The sequence below is a fragment of the Myxine glutinosa genome, chromosome 2 (assembly GCF_964187855.1).
Source record: "Myxine glutinosa chromosome 2, kmMyxGlut1.1, whole genome shotgun sequence".
In the NCBI taxonomy this organism is placed as follows: domain Eukaryota; kingdom Metazoa; phylum Chordata; class Myxini; order Myxiniformes; family Myxinidae; genus Myxine; species Myxine glutinosa.
In genome coordinates this window covers 113,394,328-113,419,550 of record NC_136262.1, presented here as the reverse complement: position 1 = coordinate 113,419,550, position 25,223 = coordinate 113,394,328, and the positions used below count along the sequence as shown (strand labels likewise).

The window sequence follows — 25,223 nt, the reverse complement described above, 5'->3', positions numbered from 1 at the left end:
CTTTAATAATTATATAAGGGATGGGATTGAGGTAGTTTTTTATAATTATATAAGGGATGGGATTGAGGTAGTTTTAATAATTCTATAAGGGATGGGGTTGAGGTAGTTTTTAATAATTATATAAGGGATGTTATTGAGGTAGTTTTTAATAATTATATAAGGGATGGGGTTGAGGTAGTTTTTAATAATTATGTAAGGGATGGGATTGAGGTAGTTTTTAATAATTCTATAAGGGATGGGGTTGAGGTAGTTTTTAATAATTATATAAGGGATGGGATTGAGGTAGTTTTTAATAATTCTATAAGGGATGGGGTTGAGGTAGTTTTTAATAATTATATAAGGGATGGGATTGAGGTAGTTTTTAATAATTATGTAAGGGATGGGGTTGAGGTAGTTTTTAATAATTATGTAAGGGATGGGGTTGAGGTAGTTTTTAATAATTATATAAGGGATGGGATTGAGGTTGTTTTTAATAATTATGTAAGGGATGGGGTTGAGGTAGTTTTTAATAATTATATAAGGATGGGATTGAGGTAGTTTTTAATAATTATATAAGGGATGGGGTTGAGGTAGTTTTTAATAATTGTATAAGGGATGGGATTGAGGTAGTTTTTAATAAATGTATAAGGGATGGGATTGAGGTAGTTTTTAATAATTGTATAAGGGATGGGATTGAGGTAGTTTTTAATAATTATATAAGGGATGGGATTGAGGTAGTTTTTAATAATTATGTAAGGGATGGGGTTGAGGTAGTTTTTAATAATTATATAAGGGATGGGATTGAGGTAGTTTTTAATAATTCTATAAGGGATGGGGTTGAGGTAGTTTTTAATAATTATATAAGGGATGGGATTGAGGTAGTTTTTAATAATTGTATAAGGGATGGGATTGAGGTAGTTTTTAATAATTGTATAAGGGATGGGGTTGAGGTAGTTTTAATAATTATATAAGGGATGGGATTGAGGTAGTTTTTAATAATTATATAAGGGATGGGGTTGAGGTAGTTTTTAATAATTATATAAGGGATGGGATTGAGGTAGTTTTTAATAATTGTATAAGGGATGGGGTTGAGGTAGTTTTTAATAATTATATAAGGGATGGGATTGAGGTAGTTTTTAATAATTGTATAAGGGATGGGGTTGAGGTAGTTTTAAATAATTGTATAAGGGATGGGGTTGAGGTAGTTTTTAACAATTATATAAGGGATGGGATTGAGGTAGTTTTTAATAATTATATAAGGGATGGGATTGAGGTAGTTTTTAATAATTATATAAGGGATGGGATTGAGGTAGTTTTTAATAATTGTATAAGGGATGGGATTGAGGTAGTTTTTAATAATTATATAAGGGATGGGATTGAGGTAGTTTTTAATAATTATATAAGGGATGGGATTGAGGTAGTTTTTAATCATTATATAAGGGATGGGATTGAGGTAGTTTTTAATAATTGTACAAGGGATGGGATTGAGGTAGTTTTTAATAATTGTATAAGGGATGGGATTGCGGTAGTTTTTAATAATTGTATAAGGGATGGGATTGAGGTAGTTTTTAATAATTGTATAAGGGATGGGGTTGACGTAGTTTTTAATAATTGTATAAGGGATGGGGTTGAGGTAGTTTTTAATAATTGTATAAGGGATGGGATTGAGGTAGTTTTTAATAATTGTATAAGGGATGGGGTTGAGGTAGTTTTTAATAATTGTATAAGGGATGGGATTGCGGTAGTTTTTAATAATTGTATAAGGGATGGGATTGAGGTAGTTTTTAATAATTATGTAAGGGATGGGGTTGAGGTAGTTTTTAATAATTGTATAAGGGATGGGGTTGAGGTAGTTTTTAATAATTATATAAGGGATGGGATTGAGGTAGTTTTTAATAATTATATAAGGGATGGGATTGAGGTAGTTTTTAATAATTATGTAAGGGATGGGGTTGAGGTAGTTTTTAATAATTGTATAAGGGATGGGATTGAGGTAGTTTTTAATAATTATATAAGGGATGGGGTTGAGGTAGTTTTTAATAATTATATAAGGGATGGGATTGAGGTAGTTTTTAATAATTATATAAGGGATGGGATTGAGGTAGTTTTTAATAATTATATAAGGTATGGGGTTGAGGTAGTTTTTAATAATTATATAAGGGATGGGATTGAGGTAGTTTTTAATAATTATATAAGGTATGGGGTTGAGGTAGTTTTTAATAATTATATAAGGGATGGGATTGAGGTAGTTTTTAATAATTATATAAGGGATGGGATTGAGGTAGTTTTTAATAATTATATAAGGGATGGGGTTGAGGTAGTTTTTAATAATTATATAAGGTATGGGGTTGAGGTAGTTTTTAATAATTATATAAGGTATGATGTTGAGGTAATTTTTAATAATTATATAAGGGATGGGGTTGAGGTAGTTTTTAATAATTGTATAAGGGATGGGATTGAGGTCGTTTTTAATAATTATATAAGGGATGGGGTTGAGGTAGTTTTTAATAATTATATAAGGGATGGGGTTGAGGTAGTTTTTAATAATTATATAAGGGATGGGGTTGAGGTAGTTTTTAATAATTATATAAGGGATGGGATTGAGGTAGTTTTTAATAATTATATAAGGGATGGGATTGAGGTAGTTTTTAATAATTATATAAGGGATGGGATTGAGGTAGTTTTTAATAATTATATAAGGGATGGGATTGAGGTAGTTTTTAATAATTATGTAAGGGATGGGGTTGAGGTAATTTTTAATAATTGTATAAGGGATGGGATTGAGGTAGTTTTTAATAATTGTATAAGGGATGGGGTTGAGGTAGTTTTTAATAATTGTATAAGGGATGGTATTGAGGTAGTTTTTAATAATTATATAAGGGATGGGGTTGAGGTAGTTTTTAATAATTATGTAAGGGATGGGATTGAGGTAGTTTTTAATAATTATTTAGGGGATGGGATTGAGGTAGTTTTTAATAATTATATAAGGTATGATGTTATATTTAACTTATATTTAAGTATATATTTAAGTAACTTATATTTAAGTAAAACTTATATTTAATTATATAAGTTTTTAATTATATAAGGGATGGGGTTGAGGTAGTTTTTAATAATTATATAAGGGATGGGATTGAGGTCGTTTTTAATAATTATATAAGGGATGGGATTGCGGTAGTTTTTAATAATTATATAAGATATGATGTTGAGGTAATCTTTAATAATTATATAAGGGATGGGATTGAGGTAGTTTTTAATAATTATATAAGGTATGATGTTGAGGTAATTTTAAATAATTATATAAGGTATGATGTTGAGGTAATTTTAAATAATTATATAAGGGATGGGATTGAGGTCGTTTTTAATAATTATATAAAGTATGGGGTTGAGGTAGTTTTTAATAATTATACAAGGGATGGGGTGCAGGTGGTTTTTAATAATTATATAAGGGATGGGATTTAGGTCGTTTTTAATAATTATATAAGGGATGGGGTTGAGGTAGTTTTTTATAATTATGTAAGATATGGGGTTGAGGTCGTTTTTAATAATTATATAAGGGATGGGGTTGAGGTAGTTTTTAATAATTATATAAGGGATGGGATTGCGGTAGTTTTTAATAATTATATAAGGTATGGGGTTGAAGTAGTTTTTAATAATTATATAAGGGATGGTGGTGTACGTAGTTTTTAATAATTATTATATAAGGGATGGGGTTGAGGTAGTTTTTTATAATCATGTAAGATATGGGGTTGAGGTCGTTTTAAATAATTATATAATGGATGGGGTTGAGGTAGTTTTTAATAATTGTATAAGGGATGGGATTGTGGTAGTTTTTAATAATTATGTAAGGGATGGGGTTGAGGTAGTTTTTAATAATTGTATAAGGGATGGGGTTGAGGTAGTTTTTAATAATTGTATAAGGGATGGGATTGTGGTAGTTTTTAATAATTATGTAAGGGATGGGGTTGAGGTAGTTTTTAATAATTGTATAAGGGATGGGATTGAGGTAGTTTTTAATAATTATGTAAGGGATGGGGTTGAGGTAGTTTTTAATAATTGTATAAGGGATGGGATTGTGGTAGTTTTTAATAATTATGTAAGGGATGGGGTTGAGGTAGTTTTTAATAATTGTATAAGGGATGGGATTGTGGTAGTTTTTAATAATTATGTAAGGGATGGGGTTGAGGTAGTTTTTAATAATTGTATAAGGGATGGGATTGTGGTAGTTTTTAATAATTATGTAAGGGATGGGGTTGAGGTAGTTTTTAATAATTGTATAAGGGATGGGATTGAGGTAGTTTTTAATAATTGTATAAGGGATGGGGTTGAGGTAGTTTTTAATAATTATATAAGGGATGGGGTTGAGGTAGTTTTTAATATTGTATAAGGGATGGGGTTGAGGTAGTTTTTAATAATTATATAAGGGATGGGGTTGAGGTAGTTTTTAATAATTATGGAAGGTATGGGATTGAGGTAGTTTTTAATAATTATATAAGGTATGGGGGTGAAGGTACAACAAAGTTTTGTCTTGATTATTTTTTGAATCAATATATTTAACATTTCTAAATAAAATAATGTAAACATTTCATCTCATTTCGTTGTGAAAGGGGAAATAGCCCACATTACCTTTCCAAAATGGAAGACCAGTGTGTGCCAGCATCCTGGAATTTGTGGCAACGGCGTGGTCACACATTGGCCTTCCATTTTCGAAAAGTACCGTGGGCTATTTCCACGTTTAAAAGCAAATGCTGCCGGTCAAGATGGTCGACCTTACATTGCTGCCGAAATTAGCGTCATGAAGAAGTGCTGTGCCTACTAGGTGCCAGGATAGGAGTAGGTGTCGGACGCTAATCGATCACTAATCTTAAACTCAGACTGGACCACTCTCGGTGAATAGGCCATCACTGAACTATCCTGAAAGTCTGTTATGCCATAATTGTATCTTCACTTATATTGTTATATTAATTAAGAAACCTGATGAGTAGATTGATTTATCATGAACATTTCATTCTGCTCAGGTTTAGACAGGAAGCTCGGGTTAAAGCAACTGGCAACGGTACCTGCCCTATGGGCGGGGCTTCAATTGGGAGGCCCAAATGAAAAGGCAAAATATCAGAAATTGAAGGCTTTTTTATTTTAAATGATTTGTATAAACATCCGTTAAATCATATCACACGCAAATCATCAAAATCTAAACATATTTCGAGAATTTCAATAAAAGCAACATCACTGTTCATATCGGTAAATATTATTCCATTGTGTTTGGAAAATTGAAAAATTGAAAATTTGAAAAATTGGAAAATTGAAAAAAAATTGGAAAAACAATATAGCCTATTTTACTTCAAGGGGTCCCAGGCTTACCCACCCAAAATTTCGTTGTGATCGGTTCAGCCGTTTTTGCGGTACCTGGGAACAGACGGACAGACAGACAGGCATACAGACGGACAGACATTTGGTGAATTATAGTAAGATTACCCCCAATAAGTCCAATCTTCTCTGCCTTTTACCAAGGAGCAAAGAATGATGGAGCTTGTGGAGACAAAGCAGATGCCGCAGGGGTTGCGGAGCCCACGGCAGGACGAGAAGGGGACATTTTTACAGCTGGAGAAAGTTTTACTCAGAAGAAGGTCAGCAGAACCACAAAGATGAAGGCAAAACGACCAAAGCAAGAACAAGGCCCAGTGGGCATAAATAAGGGGGCAGGACTTGTGGGTTACCCTATGGCTGTACCACAATCCCAGTCCCACAACGTTGCGACCTTCACATCACTGCACTGTCTGCCTCACCAACAAATCCTGAACCCCCTGCAGCACATTGCCTCAACACAGGGCCAACGCATGGCTGCATCTGCGCCGATCACAACAGCAGCAGAAACTAGCACAGGAGGAGGAAGCGCTCATGGAAACCTTCAGGATCCATCTGCACCGGTGTGTTCTGGGTTTCAGGCAACATACACGCTTTATCCCCCTCCCGGCCCCCCTTCACCATTTGTAGCGCCGCTGATGGCTGTTTTGCTGCCGAGCCTGGTCTACCCACCTGCCACCCAAGAACTTGGGGCCCAGTTTGTTGCGCATCTTGGTCCTGCCCCTGCTGTGGTAAATGCACCTTCCCAACATCCTCAATGTGCACAATTCTGCTTCCCGGTGGCGGGGTTTCCTTGTCCCAGTGCCGCACCCCCGAGCTCTCCACCCGCATCTCCGCCCCCGAGCCCCGAATCGACCTCACCAGAATCTCTGTTTAACCAGTCGCAGTGCAGTTTCCCACTAAACGTGGTGCAGATGGAAAGGGTGAGAGGCCAGGAGGTGGAGCGGCACGGAGGAGAGTCAGCTTCGTGTGATGAGGCCAAGAATGAGGACAAACGTCTCAAGGTGATGTTAATAGTGATATGTAACTGCACGTACTCTCATCAAACATTGGTGTGTGTGTGTGTGTGTGTGTGTGTGTGTGTGTGTGTGTGTGTGTGTGTGTGTGTGTGTGTGTGTGTGTGTGTGTGTGTGTGTGTGTGTGTGTGTGTGTGTGTGTGTGTCAGCACACTACCACCATACCCATCACATCCTACATTCTGTAACAGTTACTCCAGTCACCGATTGCCATCAAACTTGTGACATTATTCCCAATGGTCAACATTCATGAAAACTGTAAAACTCATCAATATGATCTTTGTACATGATCTAATGATCATGGAGGAGCGTGTACATAAATAATATCAGTGGACAACAATGTACCTTAATATGAATTACAAGGACAGTAGTAGACAATAGACATATACAGTCATGTGAAAAAGTAAGTACACCCCATGTAAAGTTTTGACTTTTTCAACATATTTCAACATACAGCTATTTGATCTTCATTTCAACAATATTGATAGATAAAGGTGATATAATATAACAAATATCATGAAACATTTACATTTTGTAGTCCATTGTATAATTTAAATAAACATAAATGCAAATTTCGCATGTGGAAAAAGTAAGTACACCCCAACATTTATCACTACTTCAAATACCTAAAATTAGAATCAGGTGCACCAGCTCAGGTGCAAATGATTAGAACATCGTTAGAGAGGATCTTGGAGGAACCTGTCTTATTTAAACCTGAGACATTTAGTTTGGTTTGCTCTTTGTTGTTGAAGTGTGCGGCGTCACCATGCCTAGATCAAAAGAGCTCTCTGAGGCCTTCAGAAAAAAGATTATAGATGCCTACGCGTCTGGGAAGGGATTTAAAAAGATCTCCAAACAATTTGAAATCAATCATTCGACTCTCCGGAAGATCATCTACAAGTGGAGAAGATTCCAAACAACTGCCAACTTGTTCACGCCAGGCCGCCCCAGCAAGTTCAGCCCGAGAGCAGACCGCAAGATGCTGAAAGAAGTCTTTAAGAACTCCAGAATGTCATCACGTGACCTACAGGTAGCTCTTGCCACTGTTGATGTCAAAGTGCACGAGTCTACCATTAGAAAGAGGCTGCACAAATTTGATCAACATGGGAGGTGTGCCAGGAGGAAACCTTTGCTGTCCAGAAAGAACATCAGGGCAAGACTAAAGTTTGCCAATGAACACCTAGGCAAAGACCAGCACTTCTGGAACAATGTGCTCTGGACAGATGAGTCAAAGGTAGAGCTATTTGGCCGCAGTACCAGAAGACATGTTTGGCGAAAACCAAAGACAGCATTTGACCACAAGAACCTGATACCAACTGTAAAGCATGGTGGTGGAAATATTATGGTTTGGGGCAGCTTTGCTGCTTCAGGGTCTGGGCAGCTCACCATCATAGAATCCACTATGAATTCTTCATTGTACCAGAGGGTGCTTGAGGATAATGTGAGGCCATCTGTCAGAAAGTTGAAGCTCAACCGAAGGTAGACCTTGCAACATGACAATGACCCTAAACATACCAGTAAATCCACCAAGGAATGGCTGAAAAGAAAGAAATGGAGGGTTCTGAAATGGCCAAGTCAAAGCGTGGATCTAAATCCCATCGAGATGTTGTGGGGGGGTTTTAAACGAGCTGTGCATGCAAGAAACCCCTCAAACATCGCACAGCTGAAAGAATTCTGCATGGAGGAGTGGGCAAAAATTTCTCCCAGTCGATGTCAGAGACTGGAAGACAGTTATAAGAAACGCCTACTTGAGGTTGTTTCTGCCAAAGGGGGCAATACCACCTATTAGAGCCAAGGGTGTACTTACTTTTTCCACATGCGAAATTTGCATTCATGTTTATTTAAATTATACAATGGACTACAAAATGTAAATGTTTCATGATATTTGTTATATTATATCACCTTTATATATCAATATTGTTGACATGAAGATCAAATAGCTGTATGTTGAAATATGTTGAAAAAGTCAAAACTTTACATGGGGTGTACTTACTTTTTCACGTGACTGTATGTATTATATGGGATTTCAAGTTGAGTTCCGATCAGGTAAGGCGTTTGGTTCAAGTGAGAATGTTAAACATGGCTGTCTATTTGAAAATCAAATGTCTGTCCTTCCTGAGTTCATCGAGATGCTTTATTCCTTTAAAGTGATCACATTCCGAGGCAACACATTCATCCCGGCTTCAAACCGGGTTCCTGGAATGGGCCACAGGAAGATTTCCTTCAGAACTCCGTGCAGCTTATTCTTCACAGAACTATGAATATTCTTGAATCTATCGTACTGATGCCGGATGCAGATCACGTTCCAAAGATAACAATACACAATGGGCAAATCAGCACAGTTTGGAATATTTCAACGCGGAGCTACAGCTCTGTGAGGATTCGGCTGGAACGCCAAACGAGTCATGCGGCTGTGGGGTGGACATTGCTGACAACAGGCCTACCCTGTGGGACGAATTAACCGACTTGGAACTTTGTTGTTATATTATACTCGTGAGGTGCCCGTGCTACGCACGGGTGGGAGGCCATAAGCAAACAGACAATGCAGATACGGCGAATGCTAAAGCATGAAACCAATAAATTCCACATTCCTGTACCACCTTCAGTCGCACGTCAGACATGGACAGCAAGTTCGTGAAGGACTTCCATGAAAAACGTACCCGTTCGCAAACAAACAGGTACATGTGTTCCATTCCCAGTCAATGGCGAATCTGCATATGGCGATCCGTGAATTTCACGTTTAGAACGTAAAACCGTCACTGCATTTCGTCATTCACTTGAACTCTATATCTCTTTTTTCATTCCAAACAGCATAACTCCAATCACAAATACACTTTAATATAATAAACTTTTAACAACATTCGTGACATAAACAAATATTTAAATCCTGATGTGAAGTTCCGTACAGTTGGGTGAACACAATTACGAATTCAAAGTCGTACTTGTATTCATTCAATACTAATCATTCATTGATACTTTAACAAAACGATTAACACGGTTAACGTTTCACAATTAACGATTAAACATTACGATTGAATGACGGTTGTATTTGGGTATTATCAAACCTGCGCATTGCCGTAATCTGTCCACTTCCGCATTCGCAGCAGGTTCATAATTCTCATCAAAATCAAAACAGTGTTTGTAGAATTTCAATAAAAGCCACATCACTGTTCATATCGGTAAATATTATTCCATCGTGTTTGGAAAAACTGGAAAATTGGGGAAAAATTGGAAAAACAATACAGCCTATTTTACTCCAAGGGGTCCCAGGAATACCCACCCTAAATATCGCTGCGATGACAGCTGGTTCAACAGCTGGATGACAGCTGGATGACAACAGTGACTTTTCCGGCTGGTTCAGCCGTTTTTGCAGTACCTTCGAACGGACAGACGGACATTTGGTGAATTCTAGTAAGATATGTCTTATTCTGGTTGGGAGCTTGTAACAAAATATGGCTTGTAAAATCCTGGCTCATGGAGAAGTGAGGTGACGGAAGGTGAAAAGGCAATGGACTGATAGGGGGACCGTGGGGTCACAGGTGGATACAACAAGCAAGGGAATGAATGAGCAGGAATGGGGAGCGGAGGAAACATGAGACCTGCAAGTAAGATGGTTTGTTCGGAAGGGTTAATGGGTGTAGAAAATATCGCAGGTAGGGATGGAAAATGACGTGATGTGATTGTGCACCACTCGTCTGAAGCCCTGGAGATTGAACCTTTTCCGGAAGGCAATTCCACAAACAGGAGAAAAGAGGAAAAAGGTGCGAAGGTGTGCCCAGATTTTGGGAAATCAACGAGCAGAGGTTTACCGGAAGAGATACGTGTGTCATGGTGGAGCTTGAGAGGGTCTGAGGGATAAGAAAGTAGAGAGAGAGCTACACCAGAGTAGAGGCAGTCAAAAAAAAACACACGGGCCCTGGACTTGTCTGCAAGGTTCAACTTTTCGTGTTTTTTTTTTTCTTTAATTTTTTTTTCAAAACCTACCTTTTCCATCCTTTTCACCCTCAGGATAGTACAGTACCATTATCTGAGTCTGACATCTCTCCCAGTGAACTGCTGCACCTGCTGAGAGAAGAAGCATCTCGTAGTGGATCACTGACCTCTGGGTCCGCTTCTGCTTCCGGTTTCATAAGCTCCTGGACAGTGGACTCCATCTCTGGCGTAGACAGTCCAAGTAAAACTACTTACGCTTTTTACTATAGCACGCCCATCTACCTTGTATGTAATTGATCCTGTAATATTTACTGTATCTGGTCCTTAACGCAAACCAACAACACTTCCGTACACTGACTATAATGGAGGAGCTTTTACATATATGATATCATACATTGTTATTAGTGGGGACGAGCCGTGTCTACCTGTCGCTTCGCTGATGGCTTTAATCAAAAGACAGCATGTTGCAAAACTTCACAAACCTATTGCATGTCTACCTGTGAGTCTCAATGAGGATGTAAAATGAAGTGAAACACATGAAAAAAAAAAGATCTTTTATAACACGTAGTTATTGCAGCTGTCATCGTTGTTGTTGTTGTTGTTGTTGTTGTTGTTGTTGTTGTTGTTGTTGTTGTTGTTGTGTGCCCTCCTTCCATGTACTATTGTATATTTATCTCCGCCACCAAAGGTGGATGGAGGTTATGTTTTCACCCCTGTCTGTCCGTTTGTGAACAAAATATCTCAAAACGTTGTGGACAGATTCGGACGAAATTTGGCAGAGATGTAGCGAATGTGACGAGGACAAAATGATGCTTTATCTGGATGCAGATCCGACCTATCGGTGGATACAAAACGTAAACATTTCAGCCCGGTGGAGCTGTGCGCGCCACCGAGTGCCGTTCTAGTTACCTCCGCCACCAAAGGTGGATGGAGATTTTGTTTTTACTCCTGTCTGTCTGTTTGTCCGTTTGTCTGTCTGTCCGTTTGTGAACAAAATATCTCAAAACGGATTTGGCAAAGACGAAATTTGGCAGAGATGTAGTGTATGTGACAAGGACGAAATAATTAGATTTTGGTGAAGATCCGGATTCGGATCCGGCTACTATAATTTTTAAGTGATTCTTCACCATTGGGAGATCGGGCCAAAAACGATACATAGCAGGATATCTCAAAAAGTTGTGGATGGATTTGGATGAAACTTGGTGGACCGGTTGTGTGTCTGACAAGGACGATTCAATTCGATTTTGGTGAAGACCTGAATATGGATTCAGATATGAGATTTTTTTTTTTTTCAGTGATTCTTCACCATTGGGAGATCGGGCCAAAATCGATACATAGCAGGATATCTCAAAAAGTCGTGGACGGATTTGGATAAAACTTGTTGGACAGGTTGTGTGTGTGACAAGGAAGAATCGATTCCATTTTGATGAAGATCCGGATCCGGATCCAGCTAGGAGAATTTTTAAAGTGATTCTTCACCATTGGGTTATATGGCCAACCAGGTGGAGTGGCCCTCTCCTGAGTGCCGTTCTAGTTTTAGCTGTTTGGTATTACACATCTCTTTACATGCTAACCTTTTTTCATGTATCTCCACTGAAAACCCTGACATCTGCAAAAAAAATAAATTCTCCACAACCTTATAAACTACTACTAAAAGTGTAAGCATCAATCTGTGTGCATGTACCCATCACGCTTCATTCTAAAGGGTTCCTGCTGTTGTAGAATAATAAAATGGTACCGTTGGAAGTATAACTTGATTTACTTGGTTGGAAAACTAATAATCGATTTACTTGGAAAAATATTTGTGTTTGTGAAAATCATAAAAATTCCTATTTTGAAAGCCTGTATTTCCATGAGGGAAGCGGAAGAAGCAGGACTTGGAGATTTAATACTGTATAGCGGTTCCAATGGTACGACAGAAGGAACCCTTTAGAATAAAGCATGATGGACATGGAAGGACTACACAAAATTATATATAGTAATACTTCTCGAAGCAATATAAAACTAGAACGGCACTCAGGAGAGGGCATACCTCCACCTGGTTGGCCATATCACCCAATGGTGAAGAATCACTTAAAAAATTCTACTAGCTGGATCTGGATCCAGATCTTCACCAAAATTGAATCGAATCGTCCTTGTCAGACACACAACCTGTCCACCAAGTTTCATCCAAATCCATCCATAACTTTTTGAGATATCCTGCTATGTATCGTTTTTGGCCCTATCTCCCAATGGTGAAGAATCACTTTAAAAATTCTAGTAGCTGAATCCATATTCAGATCTTCACCAAAATCGAATTAAATCGTCCTTGTCAGACACACAACCTGTCCACCAACTTTCATCCAAATCCATCCATAACTTTTTGAGATATCCTGCTATGTATCGTTTTTGGCCCTATCTCCCAATGGTGAAGAATCACTTTAAAAATTCTAGTAGCCGAATCCATATTCAGATCTTCACCAAAATCGAATTAAATCGTCCTTGTCAGACACACAACCTGTCCACCAACTTTCATCCAAATCCATCCATAACTTTTTGAGATATCCCGCAATGTATCGTTTTTGGCCCTATCTCCCAATGGTGAAGAACCACTTAAAAAATTCTAGTAGCCGGATCCGAATCCGGATCTTCACCAAAATCGAATTATTTCGTCCTTGTCACATACACTACATCTCTGCCAAATTTCGTCCGAATCCGTCCACAGCGTTTTGAAATATTTTGTTCACAAACGGACAGACAGACAAACAGACAAACAGACAGACAGGAGTAAAAACAAAACCTCCATCCACCTTTGGTGGCGGAGGTAACTAGAACGGCACTCGGTGGCGTGCACAGCTCCACCGGGCTGAAATGTTTACGTTTTGTATCCACCGATAGGTCGGATCTGCATCCGGACCTGAATCAAAATCTAACTGGCTTGTTCTTGTCATATGACCAACTCATCCACCAAGTGTCGTCCGAATCCGTCCATATCGTTTTGAGATATTGTGCTAAATATTGATTTTTAACCAAAATCTTGAACCACACCTGAACCAAAATCGAATCGGCTTGTCCATTTTAGATGCCGTCATACTAATACGCGTTTTAAAAACAAATAATGAACCTTTGTCGACACAATGCTCAATAACCTCAGTATCCCTTGCAAACTTGTGAGGACAAATACACACATAAGGTCATGAAATGGATAATTAGGTAACTATGCGAGTATGTAACAATGCATCACAAAATGCTTAGTGCGGGTGTATTTTTGTATTTTTTTTTGTATACAACATCGAGGCTCGTGTAAGAGCTAACATTGATCACAAAAAGACAAACGGACACATAAAACATATGATAAAGGGAGCGGGAGAACAAGATGGAGAGCAGGGACATCGGGAGATCTGTGGGAGGGAGAGGGATTGGGGGGAGGAGGCATGGGAAGGGAGGGTGGGGGTAGGAGAGGTAAAAAACACACATGGACACTGCAAGGACTTCCAGGAAAGAAGTTGGTATTTCAGAAAAGTGGATCTGGGGTGAATTAGCCGGGGTAGAAAAGATCAAGGTTTTGGATGGGGGAAGATAAGAGATGGTGGTGAACAGCTGTTTTAAAGACTTTTGTTTTAAATTTTACTGCATTGTCCGCAGGTTCCTGTCAAATAGTCATACTTAATAGATATTTTACCATGCCTCCTCTCATCTATATGCCCATTGTCCGTATCCTCAACATTTACCTTATTCTTCATCTCTCCACCGGCTTCATGAAGTTTACACGTTTCCTTAATTGTCTTGCAGGCAGCAGTGGGCTGGGCCACATCAGACTGCACAGCAACGCCATTCAGAAAGAATTGGCACAACAGAGGTCATTTGTTCCTAACAGCAAGGGTGATCCTGAACTCATGATGTCGTACCAGATGCCCTCTCGGTGAGGACTGAAAACATTCATGGTTGCGAAAAAAGCTCTAAGATGTTGATTGAGATGGACTAAGGAAAACAAGCTTTCAGGAAACAACAACAACAACAACATGCATTTTAAGACCATTTTTCGTGCCAGAGCGGGGGTTAGCCTTGCGGTCCCCATGACAATCTTCTCCATTTTGCCCTATTTTCTGCATCTCTCCTTGTTAACCCCCTTGCCCGCATTTCTTCTTCCACCACCTTTAGCCAAGTCTTTCTCGGTCTTCCCCATCCTCTACTTCCTTCTACATTCATTTCCATCATCCTTCCTCAACACATGACCAAACCATCTCAAGCTGTTTCTCTTCACAGCATCCATCACAGGCTCTATTTCCATCATCTGTCTCAATTCAGCATTTGTCTTCCTCTCTCTCAACGATACTCAGCACATCCACCGAACCATTCGCATTTCCACCCTTTCCAGCCTTTGTTGCTGCTCTACATTCATTACCCATGTCTCGCTCCCATAAATCATAACACTTCTCACACATGCAGCATACGCCTTTCCCTTCAGCTTCAACGACACTCCCCTCCTCGTCAGCACATCAGAAGCTTTCAGGAAGTTTTGAATTTATTTGTTTGGCTTTGCATCACCAGTGATACCACTCTCAACTAGAACGGTACTCCCTGGAGCACAAACCTCCACCAGGCTGAACAGTTTGTTTTGTGTCCACTGATAGGCCGGATCTGCACCCGGACGTGAACCAAAATCTATTCGGCTGGTTCTTGTCACCTCACCAACTAATCCACCTGGTTGTGTCATAATCCGTCCACAACTTTTTAAGATATCATGTTGCATAACGTTTTTGGCCCCAATCTTTGAATAATGAAGAATCACTTTAGAAATTAAAAAATATTGTCATATCCGGATCCGAATTGGGATCTTCACCAAAATGGAATCAACTTTTCCATGTCACACACCCAACCTGTCCACAAAGTTTTGGCCGAATTTGTCCATAACTTTTTGAGGTATCCACCTTCTGTAACTTATAAAGAAGCGCGGAGTTCTGATGATTGCATATTGAGATGCAGAGGTCACATGATCACAAAAAAAGAGAGAAAGTGTTTGTTGGTTTGATTATCATTAAAATGTTTATCCTGTGCACTTCCTCAATTGGATTCTGTATCCTCTAAACTTGGTATCTTATCAAAATACAAACACATAAGATTCTGTATCTTATGTGTTTGTATTTTGGGGGGTTTTTCCGCATTTATATACTAATCTTCTCATCATCATTTGCCATGACTCTTCATCCTTGACCCATCAGTTCTGGAGAGATAGTTCTAGCAGCTGACAGGGCTGCACTTTGCGCGCTCGATGACGTACAGCCCAAGTTCTCACGTTCACAGAAAAAGGAACTCTCGGGCACTCACACCTGGCTACTTCATGGGAGGCTACCCCCTGCTATGGATCTTCAGGTAGGGCCGATGCTGACTTTCCTGGTAGTGCAATTTGATTTTGTAGGGAACTAGTGGCAGTAACTTTAGCACTAACGGCCAAGTCATGTCTATTTTTATCTATCTTCTGTTGGTTCTCTCCCTCTCCTCCTACTCGCATCCTTCTCTCCCTCTTTCATCCTTCTTCCCTCCTCATTTTCTCCTCCTTTTCTCCTCCTTCTACTCTCCACCTCCTTTTCTCCTCCTTTTGTCCTCCTTTCTCTGTCTTTTCTCCTCCTTTTCTCCTCTTGTCCTCCTTTTCTCTGCCTTTTCTCCTCCTTTTCTCCTTTTCTCATTCTTCTTCTCTCCTCCTTCTTCTCTTCTCGACTTATCTTTCAGATGCATATTGGAATAGGACTCAATTTCGAGTTGTCATTTTCCTATACCTATATGTCTGAAACATTTTACATTTTGGGAAATCATGAAAATTTCCTGATGCAGTCTCTCTCCCAACCCCCTGTAGCTTACAAGTATTTCAAATAACTTGCCTAATATTGTCGAAAGACACCATACGGTCTTTGACATCCACGAGCTAATACTATCAGATGGGCCCTGAGCTTAATCGCCACCCAAGGGACTGCACACTTTGTTATCCAACACCCGACCTGCAAAGAACCAATCTGACGGTTTATAGTTGTGTGGGGAATCAAACCCAAACTAGACAACTCAAAGGTAAAAAAAAAAAAAAAAAAAAATCTTGGCACCCACCTGCTAGGATGGCCAAGAACTGGCAATGATTAAGTGTAATGGTTGATTTTAACTATGACGATGACTGAATGATGAGTGTGAATAATTGGCAGAGATTGCCATTTCACCAACTAATGATTATGACTTCTAATAGAAATCAAATGATCTTCCATTTCTCATCCAGGTGTGTGCTGGTTGCGGCAGCGCTGAAGGAGGGACGGAGGTCCTGCCTCTCGATCTCGACCCATCCGATTCTGATTTAGTGGAGGTCTTTGCGCCACAAGCCAGTGCCTCATATTCATTGGCTACAACATTGCTTCCATCAAACTTACCAGTAGATGCCACCACAGCCACATCTCCGATGTCCCCAAGTACCTTTAGGCCTGGAACACCAGATGATGATGGCATTAAGCCTGTCCTCAATCCACCTGATAAACCTTCAGCATCTTAGAGCAAATGTTAAACTTTGGATCAAACCATGTGCTCACTCTACAGCAACAGTGATAGTTCTCTAATAAGAAATTACTGGGTAGTCTCACTTGGTAGGGAAATTACTGGAGAACCCCTTAAATCCATCTGTAATTGAGACACGGCTAAGTTTGAATCGGCTACTTTAGTGAATTATCTTGATTTTATTTTATTTTTTAAGTATGGTACATGCGATGAGCTTTGATGTGATTTTTTAAACTCGGTTCATAGAACTCTAATACAATTATCCCACACACTAAGCCATGACCACAAAATGTAAACAAAATATGATATTTTTATAAAAATTGACAATACCCATAGAGGATAGAATGTGTAACTAATATCCCACATTATCTATCTGTGCATCTTTATCTCTATCTGTCTTGTTTTCCTTTTTCTTCCACCATTATTCCGGCCTTTCCCCTTTGTCCCTGTTTCATCTTCGTTCATTGTCACCCTTCTCGCAGTCTTTTCATTAGTCTTTCACTTCTTGGTTATTTTTTGGTTATTTTTAAAATAAAGACTTGGTTATTTTTCACTGCTCTTCTTTTTTTTATAAACCATTTTCATGGCCTGTAACTGTCATCATTCCTTCCGCACGTCCGTCATCTTCTCATCACACTTTCTGCTTCAGCAACTCTGTCTAAACACACAACCGATCGACTACCTATCCCTGGTATCTCTGCATCTCCCTAATCCTTCAGTTTTAATCATTCCATATCCAATTTTTTTGAGTATTTTTGTCTACTTTTATCCCAATTCCTTTCCTGACTTTTATATTTCCTTATCCTGCCATGACATCATTCTTAAGGCAATTACAATTAAAATGTAAGAATGCCTCGAAACATTTAATCCATAACTCACCCGTCACCGCCATTATGCTTTATTCAAACATTTAGCGTTGAATCCAAATCCCTCGACGTCTTCATCCAAGATGCCACAATAAAAATTGTATGTTTCAGTCAACAGCAGGATACAAAATTCTGAATTCACTTCAATCAATGCCAAGCTTTCTCATTCCATGATTTCACACAGCAATTTTCCATAGTATTGAAGATATTTATTCATATTCTTTCATTTATCAGAGTTATTATTGATGAACTTTTTCTTAAGAAAAATGAAGGGTCAATACATTTGAGAGACAGAGCTAAATTTACATGAGCAAGTCTCATTTTGCTCGGGAGTGCATAACCAAACTGTTGGGAAAAAATTGACTCCATTATAATCAATAAACAAATTAAATCAATCCCAGATGGAGTTGAGGGAGTTTTCAATGCAAAAGGGGGTCACGCTGATTATTGAATATATGTAAAGACAATTTGATTTTCCTATTAAAATAAGTGTTGCTATATCCTGAAGAACTCATGGGAATCCTTAGAAGCTGCTTTTGGTTTCATATTATAATGATTTCTCTTTATATCCCATCAAATGTAATAAATTAAAAATTGGACTCGGACTTCTGTACCTTACTACACATGCTGGAAATAACATTGGATGTAGATACAGTAATTGTAAAAAAATAGCCGGATATGTATATATTTATATATATATATATATATATATATATATATATATATATATATATACCTATATATATTATATATACAGTGCATTCAAAAAGTATTCAGACCCCTTCACTTTTTTCACATTTTGTTATGTTGCAGCCTTATGCTGAAATCGTTTAAATTCACTTTTTCCCTCATCAATCTACACTCAATACCCCATAATGACAAAGAGAAAACAGGATTTTAGAAAGTTTTGCAAATTTATTAAAAAGAAAAAACTGAAATATCATATTTACATAAGTATTCACATCCTTTGCTATGACACTTAAAATTTAGCTCAGGTGCCTCCCATTTCTCTTGATCATCTTTGAGATGTTTCTACACCTTGATTGGAGTCCACCTGTGGTAAATTAAATTGATTGGACACGATTTGGAAAGGCACACACCTGTCTATATTAGGTCTCACAGCTGACAATGCATATCAAAGCAAAAACCAAGCCATGAAGTCGAAGGAACTGCCTGCAGAGCTCAGAGACAGGATTGTGTCGAGGCACAGATGTGGGGAAGCCTACAAAAAAAATTCTGCTGCATTGAAGGTTCCCAAGAGCACAGTGGCCTCCATAATTCTTAAATGGGAGAAGTTTGGAACAACCAGGACTCTTCCTCGAGCTGGTCGTCCGGCCAAACTGAGGAATCGGGGGGGGGGGGGGGGGAAGGGCCTTGGTAAGAGAGGTGACCAAGAACCCGATGGTCACTCTGGCTGAGCTCCAGAGATCCTGTGTGGAGATGGGAGAAACTTCCAGAAGGACAACCATCACTGCAACACTCCACCGATCTGGGCTTCATGGCAGAGTGGCCAGAGGGAAGCCTCTCCTCACTGAAAGACACATGAAAGCACACAGAATGTTGTTTCTCACAGTCCGAGAGTCCTTTAGATGCTTTTTTGCAAACTTCAAGCGGGTTTTCATGTGTCTTTCACTGAGGAGAGGCTTCCGTCTGGCCACTCTGTCATAAAGCCCAGATGGGTGGACTGTTGCAGTGATGGTTGTCCTTCTGGTAGTTTCTCCCATCTCCACGCAGGATCTCTGGACCTCAGCCAGAGTGAACATCGGGTTCTTGGTCACCTCTATTACCAAGGCCCTTCTCCCCCGATTGCTCAGTTTGGCCAGGCGACCAGCTCGAGGAAGAGTCCTGGTTGTTCCAAACTTCTTCCATTTAAGAATTATGGAGGCCACTGTGCTCTTGGGACCTTCAATGCAGCAGAAATTTTTTTGTAGGCTTCCCCAGATCTGTGCCTCGACACAATCCTGTCTCTGAGCTCTGCAGGCAGTTCCTTCGACCTCATGGCTTGGTTTTTGCTCTGATATGCATTGTCAGCTGTGAGACCTTATATAGACAGGTGTGTGCCTTTCCAAATCGTGTCCAATCAATTGAATTTACCACAGGTGGACTCCAATCAAGGTGTAGAAACATCGCAAAGATGATCAAGAGAAATGGGAGGCACTTGAGCTAAATTTTAAGTGTCATAGCAAAGGATGTGAATACTTATGTGAATGTGATATTTCAGTTTTTTCTTTTTAATAAATTTGCAAAACATTCTAAAATCCTGTTTTCTCTTTGTCATTATGGGGTATTGAGTGTAGATTGATGAGGGAAAAAGTGAATTTAAACGATTTCAGCATAAGGCTGCAACATAACAAAATGTTAAAAAAGTGAAAGGGTCTGAATACTTTCTGAATGCACTGTATATATATATATATATATATATATATATATATATATATATATATATATATATATATATATCTCAGGGTGTATAATCAAAAATCCTAAAAACAGTTGTCTGAACCAATAGATCAATTTACCATGTAATATTTATTTCCAAAAAAAACCAAGGTTTACCCAGTAAAAACATACCCATTATAAATGCGGAAGTTCCATTATCAATTTGGAAAATTTCATCATCAACATGGAAAGTTCCATCATAAATACAGAAAGTTCCAATCCAAAGTTGGCGAGTTTTACCCATGATACTGTGTAGAAAGTTTATATCAAACATACATGGTATTTTATCCCAAAGGACATTTCATTACATAGACAAAACTAGATAATCACTTGGTCGAGCGCATACTTCCTCCAGGATGAACAGTTTATGTTTTGTATCCCACTGATAGGCCGGATCTGGATTCTGACCTGAACCAAAATCGAATCGGCTTGTTCTTGTCGCCTACCCAACTCATCCAACAAGTATTGTCATAATCCGTCCACAACTTTTTGAAATATCATACTATCGTTAATATCAAAAAATATCGTTTTTGGCCCTCATCACTTAATGGTGAAGATTCACTTAAAAAAAGTAAAAATTTCTCTGATCCGGATGCGTCACACACCCTACCTGTTCAGCAGGTTGTTTTTTTTTGTTTTTTTTTTGTTTTTTTGTATACAAGATCGAGGCTCGTGAAAGAGCGAAAAGGTTTCGTCCAAATCCGTCCATAACTTTTGAGATATCCTGCTCAAAGACAAACAGACAGAGGTAAAAACATACCCTCCGTCCACCTTCAGTGGTGGAGGTAATTATTCTGTCAAACACTGAACCCTAAATATTGTAATCATTGCCTAGTTCTGAAAGCTCCAGAATGTTGCATTTCATTACTAATCATATACATGAAGTAAATGTACCGTTTTATTTTATAAAACGTAAAGTTTTTTTCTACTTTTTACTAATCTGGGAGAGAAATGCAGTTGTTTTGCTTTTTTTATTGCAATAAAATAGCTTTGCAGTGCTAGCAATCCACATTGTATGCTCACACATACATGTCAGTCTGTCTTGGAGCTGATTTTTTCATCTCTTTGGAACATACACCATTTCAGGCTAGTGGAATTGCATCATAATTTGTAGTTACCAATGTATAACTAATGAGGTTAAGGCCAAAAACACTTCATAATGAGCTCATTCCTTTACAGCAAAACTGGCACTCCTTTATTGCTTTTTGAGGTGAGAATTTTTACCAATGAAGAATCGTTTTGATTCGTAGCAGACTAGGATTGAGGTACCAAGGAGCAACAATTCCAGAACTGCTGCTGAATATCTTAGGAAAACTGACGATTACAATTGAAAAATGCAGACACACGTGGCAGTAAAACTGTAGACCAGTGGTTTCCAAACCTTTTTGTCCATGAACCAAAATTGGTACCGGTATCTACGATAAAAATTGTCGGAGAAATATAAAAACATAAACATAAAAACAAAAAACATTTCAACATAAAAATCCCCGCTCAAAAACCAGGATTTTGAGGAGGGATTTCAAGTTGGGTTTGGGTTTGGGACACCCTGTGGAGTCATTACCAACCGCTAACTTTCCACTAACCTTAGAATTCATTACCAACCGCTAACTTTCCACTAACCTTAGAATTCATTACCAACCACTAACTCCCCACTAACTTTCGAATTAATTACCAACTGCTAACTCCCAACTAACTAAGCCCAACTCACACAACACTAAATATAGATTTCTTTACCCAACAAATAACAAATAACCCAACAAATTAATAACACCCAACAAATATTAAATTTCCTTACTTGCCAGCTAACACTGCACAAACGTTAAACTTCGTTATCGGATAGGTAACCTCCAATCAGGTAGATCCTTGTGAGAGACTTGCAGGGGTTTGGAGAAGTTTTTTGAGCCAAATACCAACGTGCCATGAACCAGATTTCTCTTCACCTCACATTGACTTTCATTCTCACCTAAAAATGCTTCATGATTTTTGCATTGAGAAGCCAACACCGAACTTGGCAAACTATACCATCGGCCTCAACTCATTGCCACCACCAGTGGAACCATCATGGTGAAGGAGCTGGGGCTCCCACGTCGATCGGAAGAATGGACGCGACAAAAAGCTGGAATTCATCCGAGTTGCTTTAATCAAACCAAACACTCAGGCACTCTGAAAAGCCCGTTTATCGGGCAGCAATATATATACATATTATCCCGGAGCGTTTGCCCAGGAAAGGCGAGAGGGGGCGTGGCCCAGCGTCCTGGCTGCGGCCTGGCAAGTTGAGGGCGAGCCTGCCCGGGCGTCCTGGACGAGCCCGGCATGGTGATCGCTCCGCGTCCTTGATAGGTGCAAGGCGATTGTGAAAACCCAGCGGTAGCCGCTACACACGTCCCCCCAGAATCGACTTGCACCGGCAGGGTCAATTTGAGGGGGGTCCTGATGACCCGGCCGAAGCGACCCCTGGCGGGTCGTGGGAGGGGGTCCGGTGTGGTGGTGGGCGGTCGAGTGGGGGGCACCGTGGACGGGGGGCGGCCTCGCCGTGGCGGAAGGGCCACCCGTGGTGGGTGGTCGACGTCCACGTGCGCCGGCTTGAGGCGGTCCACCGCAATCCGGTCCGACCTGCCGCCGATGTCGATGACGAACGACTTGTCGTCCCGTCGCAGCACCCGGAAGGGCCCGTCGTACGGCGGCCGGAGTGGCCCCCGATGTGCGTCGTGACGCACAAAAACATACTCCGCTGTGCGAAGTGCTGGGGGGACGTAGGACTGGGGGTCACCGTGGTGGGATGTTGGCACGGGGGCAAACCGTCGGGCGGCCTCCTGGAGGTCCGAGCGCTGGTGAGCTGCGGACCAGGGACTGGTAGCGTCGGGCACGAATTCGCCCGGGACGCGTAGCGCCTGGCCATAGACAAGCTCGGCGGTGGATGCCTGGAGGTCCTCCTTGGGGGCCGTGCGGAGGCCCAAAAGGACCCACGGCAGCCGGTCGGCCCAACCGCCGTCTTGAAGGCCGGCCATGAGCGCGGCCTTCATGGAGCGGTGGAATCGCTCGCACAACCCGTTTGCTTGGGGGTGGTAGGCCGTAGTATGGTGGAGCTTGACCCCCAGGTTGTGGGCGACCGCGCCCCACAGCTCGGAGGTGAACTGTGGTCCGCGGTCTGACGAGATGTCCGCCGGTGCGCCGAAGCGGGCGACCCAGGTGGCGATGAAAGCCTGCGCCACGTCGGCGGTGGTGGTGGAGACGAGGGGAACGGCCTCCGGCCACCTGGTGGTCCTGTCCACCATGGTGAGCAGGTGTGCGAACCCCCGTGACGGGGGGAGGGGGCCCACCAGATCCACGTTGACGTGGTCGAAACGTCGTTCGGGCACGGTGAAAGGTGCCAGCGGGGCCTGGGTGTGTCGGTGGACCTTGGCCCGTTGGCAGGCCGTGCAGGTGCTGGTCCAATCGCGGACGTCCCGACGAAGGCCGTGCCAGACGAATCGCGCCGACACCAGCTTCTGGGAAGCTTTCCGGCCCGGGTGGGAAAGGCCGTGGAGGGAGGCGAAGATGCGGCGTTGCCAGGTGACGGGCACGATGGGGCGAGGCTGGCCTTGGGAGACGTCGCAGAGCAGGACAGTGTCCGCGAAGGGGATGTCAGCCAGGCGGAGGCCCGTGTCCGCCGCCCGGAGGGCTTGCACCATGGTGTCGGTGGTTTGGTCCGCCGCCATAAGCGCAAAGTCCACGCCCAGGTGGACCGCGTTCGCGCTGGCCCGGGAAAGACAGTCGGCCACGGCGTTGTTTTTGCCGGCGACGTGCCGGATGTCCGTGGTAAACTCCGACACGGCGGAGAGGTGGCGCTGTTGGCGGGCCGACCACGGCTCCGTGACCTTGGCCATGGCGTAAACCAACGGCTTGTGGTCGACGAACGCCGTGAAAGGTCGGCCCTCCAGGAGGTGGCGGAAATGGCGGACGGCCAGGTGTAGACCGAGGAGCTCCCGGTCAAACGTGCTGTATTTGAGCTCGTTCGGCCGGAGCTGCCGGCTGAAAAAAGCGAGTGGCTGCCAAACCCCGTTCACCCATTGCTCATGTACGGCGCCCACCGCGTAGTCGGAGGCATCCGTGGTGAGGGCGATGGGAGCGTTGAGCACCGGGTGAGCGAGCAGTGTTGCGTCGGCGAGGGCCCGCTTTGAGCTTTGGAAGGCCGCATCCATTGCTGCGGACCAGGCGATGTCGTGCTTGGCCGGCTTGCCCCGGAGGGCTTCGTAGAGGGGCCGCATGAGTTGAGCAGCGCGGGGCACGAAGCGGTGATAAAAATTCACCATTCCCAGGAATTCCTGCAGGGCCTTTATGGTGCGGGGACGCGGGAACGTGGTGATGGCCTTGACCTTGGTTGGCAGCGGCACGGCCCCGTTCTTGGTGATGTGGTGGCCCAAAAAATCAATGGCCGTCGTGCCGAAGTGGCATTTGGCCAGGTTGACGATGAGGCCGTGCTCGCTGAGGCGCCCGAACAGTGTTCGGAGGTGGAGGAGGTGCTCGGCCCGGGACGTGCTGGCGACGAGGATGTCGTCCAGGTAAACGAAAAGGAACAGCAGGTCACGTAGCACGCAGTCCATCAAGCGCTGGAACGCCTGAGCCGCGTTCTTGAGACCAAACGGCATCCGCAAGAATTTGAATAAGCCGAACGGCGTGATGACTGCCGTTTTAGGGACGTCGGCCGCCCTGACAGGTACCTGGTGATATCCCCGTATGAGATCAATTTTCGAAAAAATGACCCGTCCCGCCAGACGGGCGGAGAAGTCTTGGATATGCGGGATCGGGTACCTGTCGGGGGTGGTAGCGTCATTGAGACGGCGGTAGTCACCACACGGGCGCCATCCACCCCCCGGCTTTGGCACGATGTGCAGTGGCGAGGCCCACGCGCTATCGGAGCGCCGCACGATGCCGAGGTGCTCCAACGCGTCGAATTCGGCCTTCGCCACGGCGAGCTTGGCTGGGTCGAGGCGGCGGGCCCTGGCGTAGACCGGCGGGCCCGTGGTTGGTATGTGGTGCTCGATCCCATGCCGTACTGCGACGGCCGAAAACGTCGGCCGCGTGAGGGCCGGGAACTCCGTGAGCAGGCGAGCAAACTCGTTCGCCGCCGGGACGGCGC

General features: G+C 41.9%; 1 protein-coding gene across 6 annotated transcripts in view; it reads left to right on the top strand.

The window, feature by feature from the left end:
• LOC137421400 (period circadian protein homolog 2) overlaps positions 1–17,316 on the top strand; it is a 144,047-nt gene extending 126,731 nt beyond the window's left edge. For 2 of the 6 annotated variants that reach the window (XM_068107424.2, XM_078771431.1), the window contains exons 20-25: positions 5,488–5,903; positions 6,222–6,344; positions 10,365–10,530; positions 14,061–14,190; positions 15,491–15,641; positions 16,531–17,316. In XM_068107424.2, coding sequence (XP_067963525.2) covers positions 5,488–5,903; positions 6,222–6,344; positions 10,365–10,530; positions 14,061–14,190; positions 15,491–15,641; positions 16,531–16,797 — 1,253 coding nt within the window. In that variant the 3' untranslated portion in view covers positions 16,798–17,316. Of the gene's footprint in view, positions 1–5,487; positions 6,345–10,364; positions 10,531–14,060; positions 14,191–15,490; positions 15,642–16,530 lie in introns of all 6 variants that reach the window. The other 4 variants (XM_068107423.2, XM_078771430.1, XM_068107425.2 and 1 more) reach the window with 2 other exon arrangements.
• Positions 17,317–25,223: the final 7,907 nt, after the last annotated feature.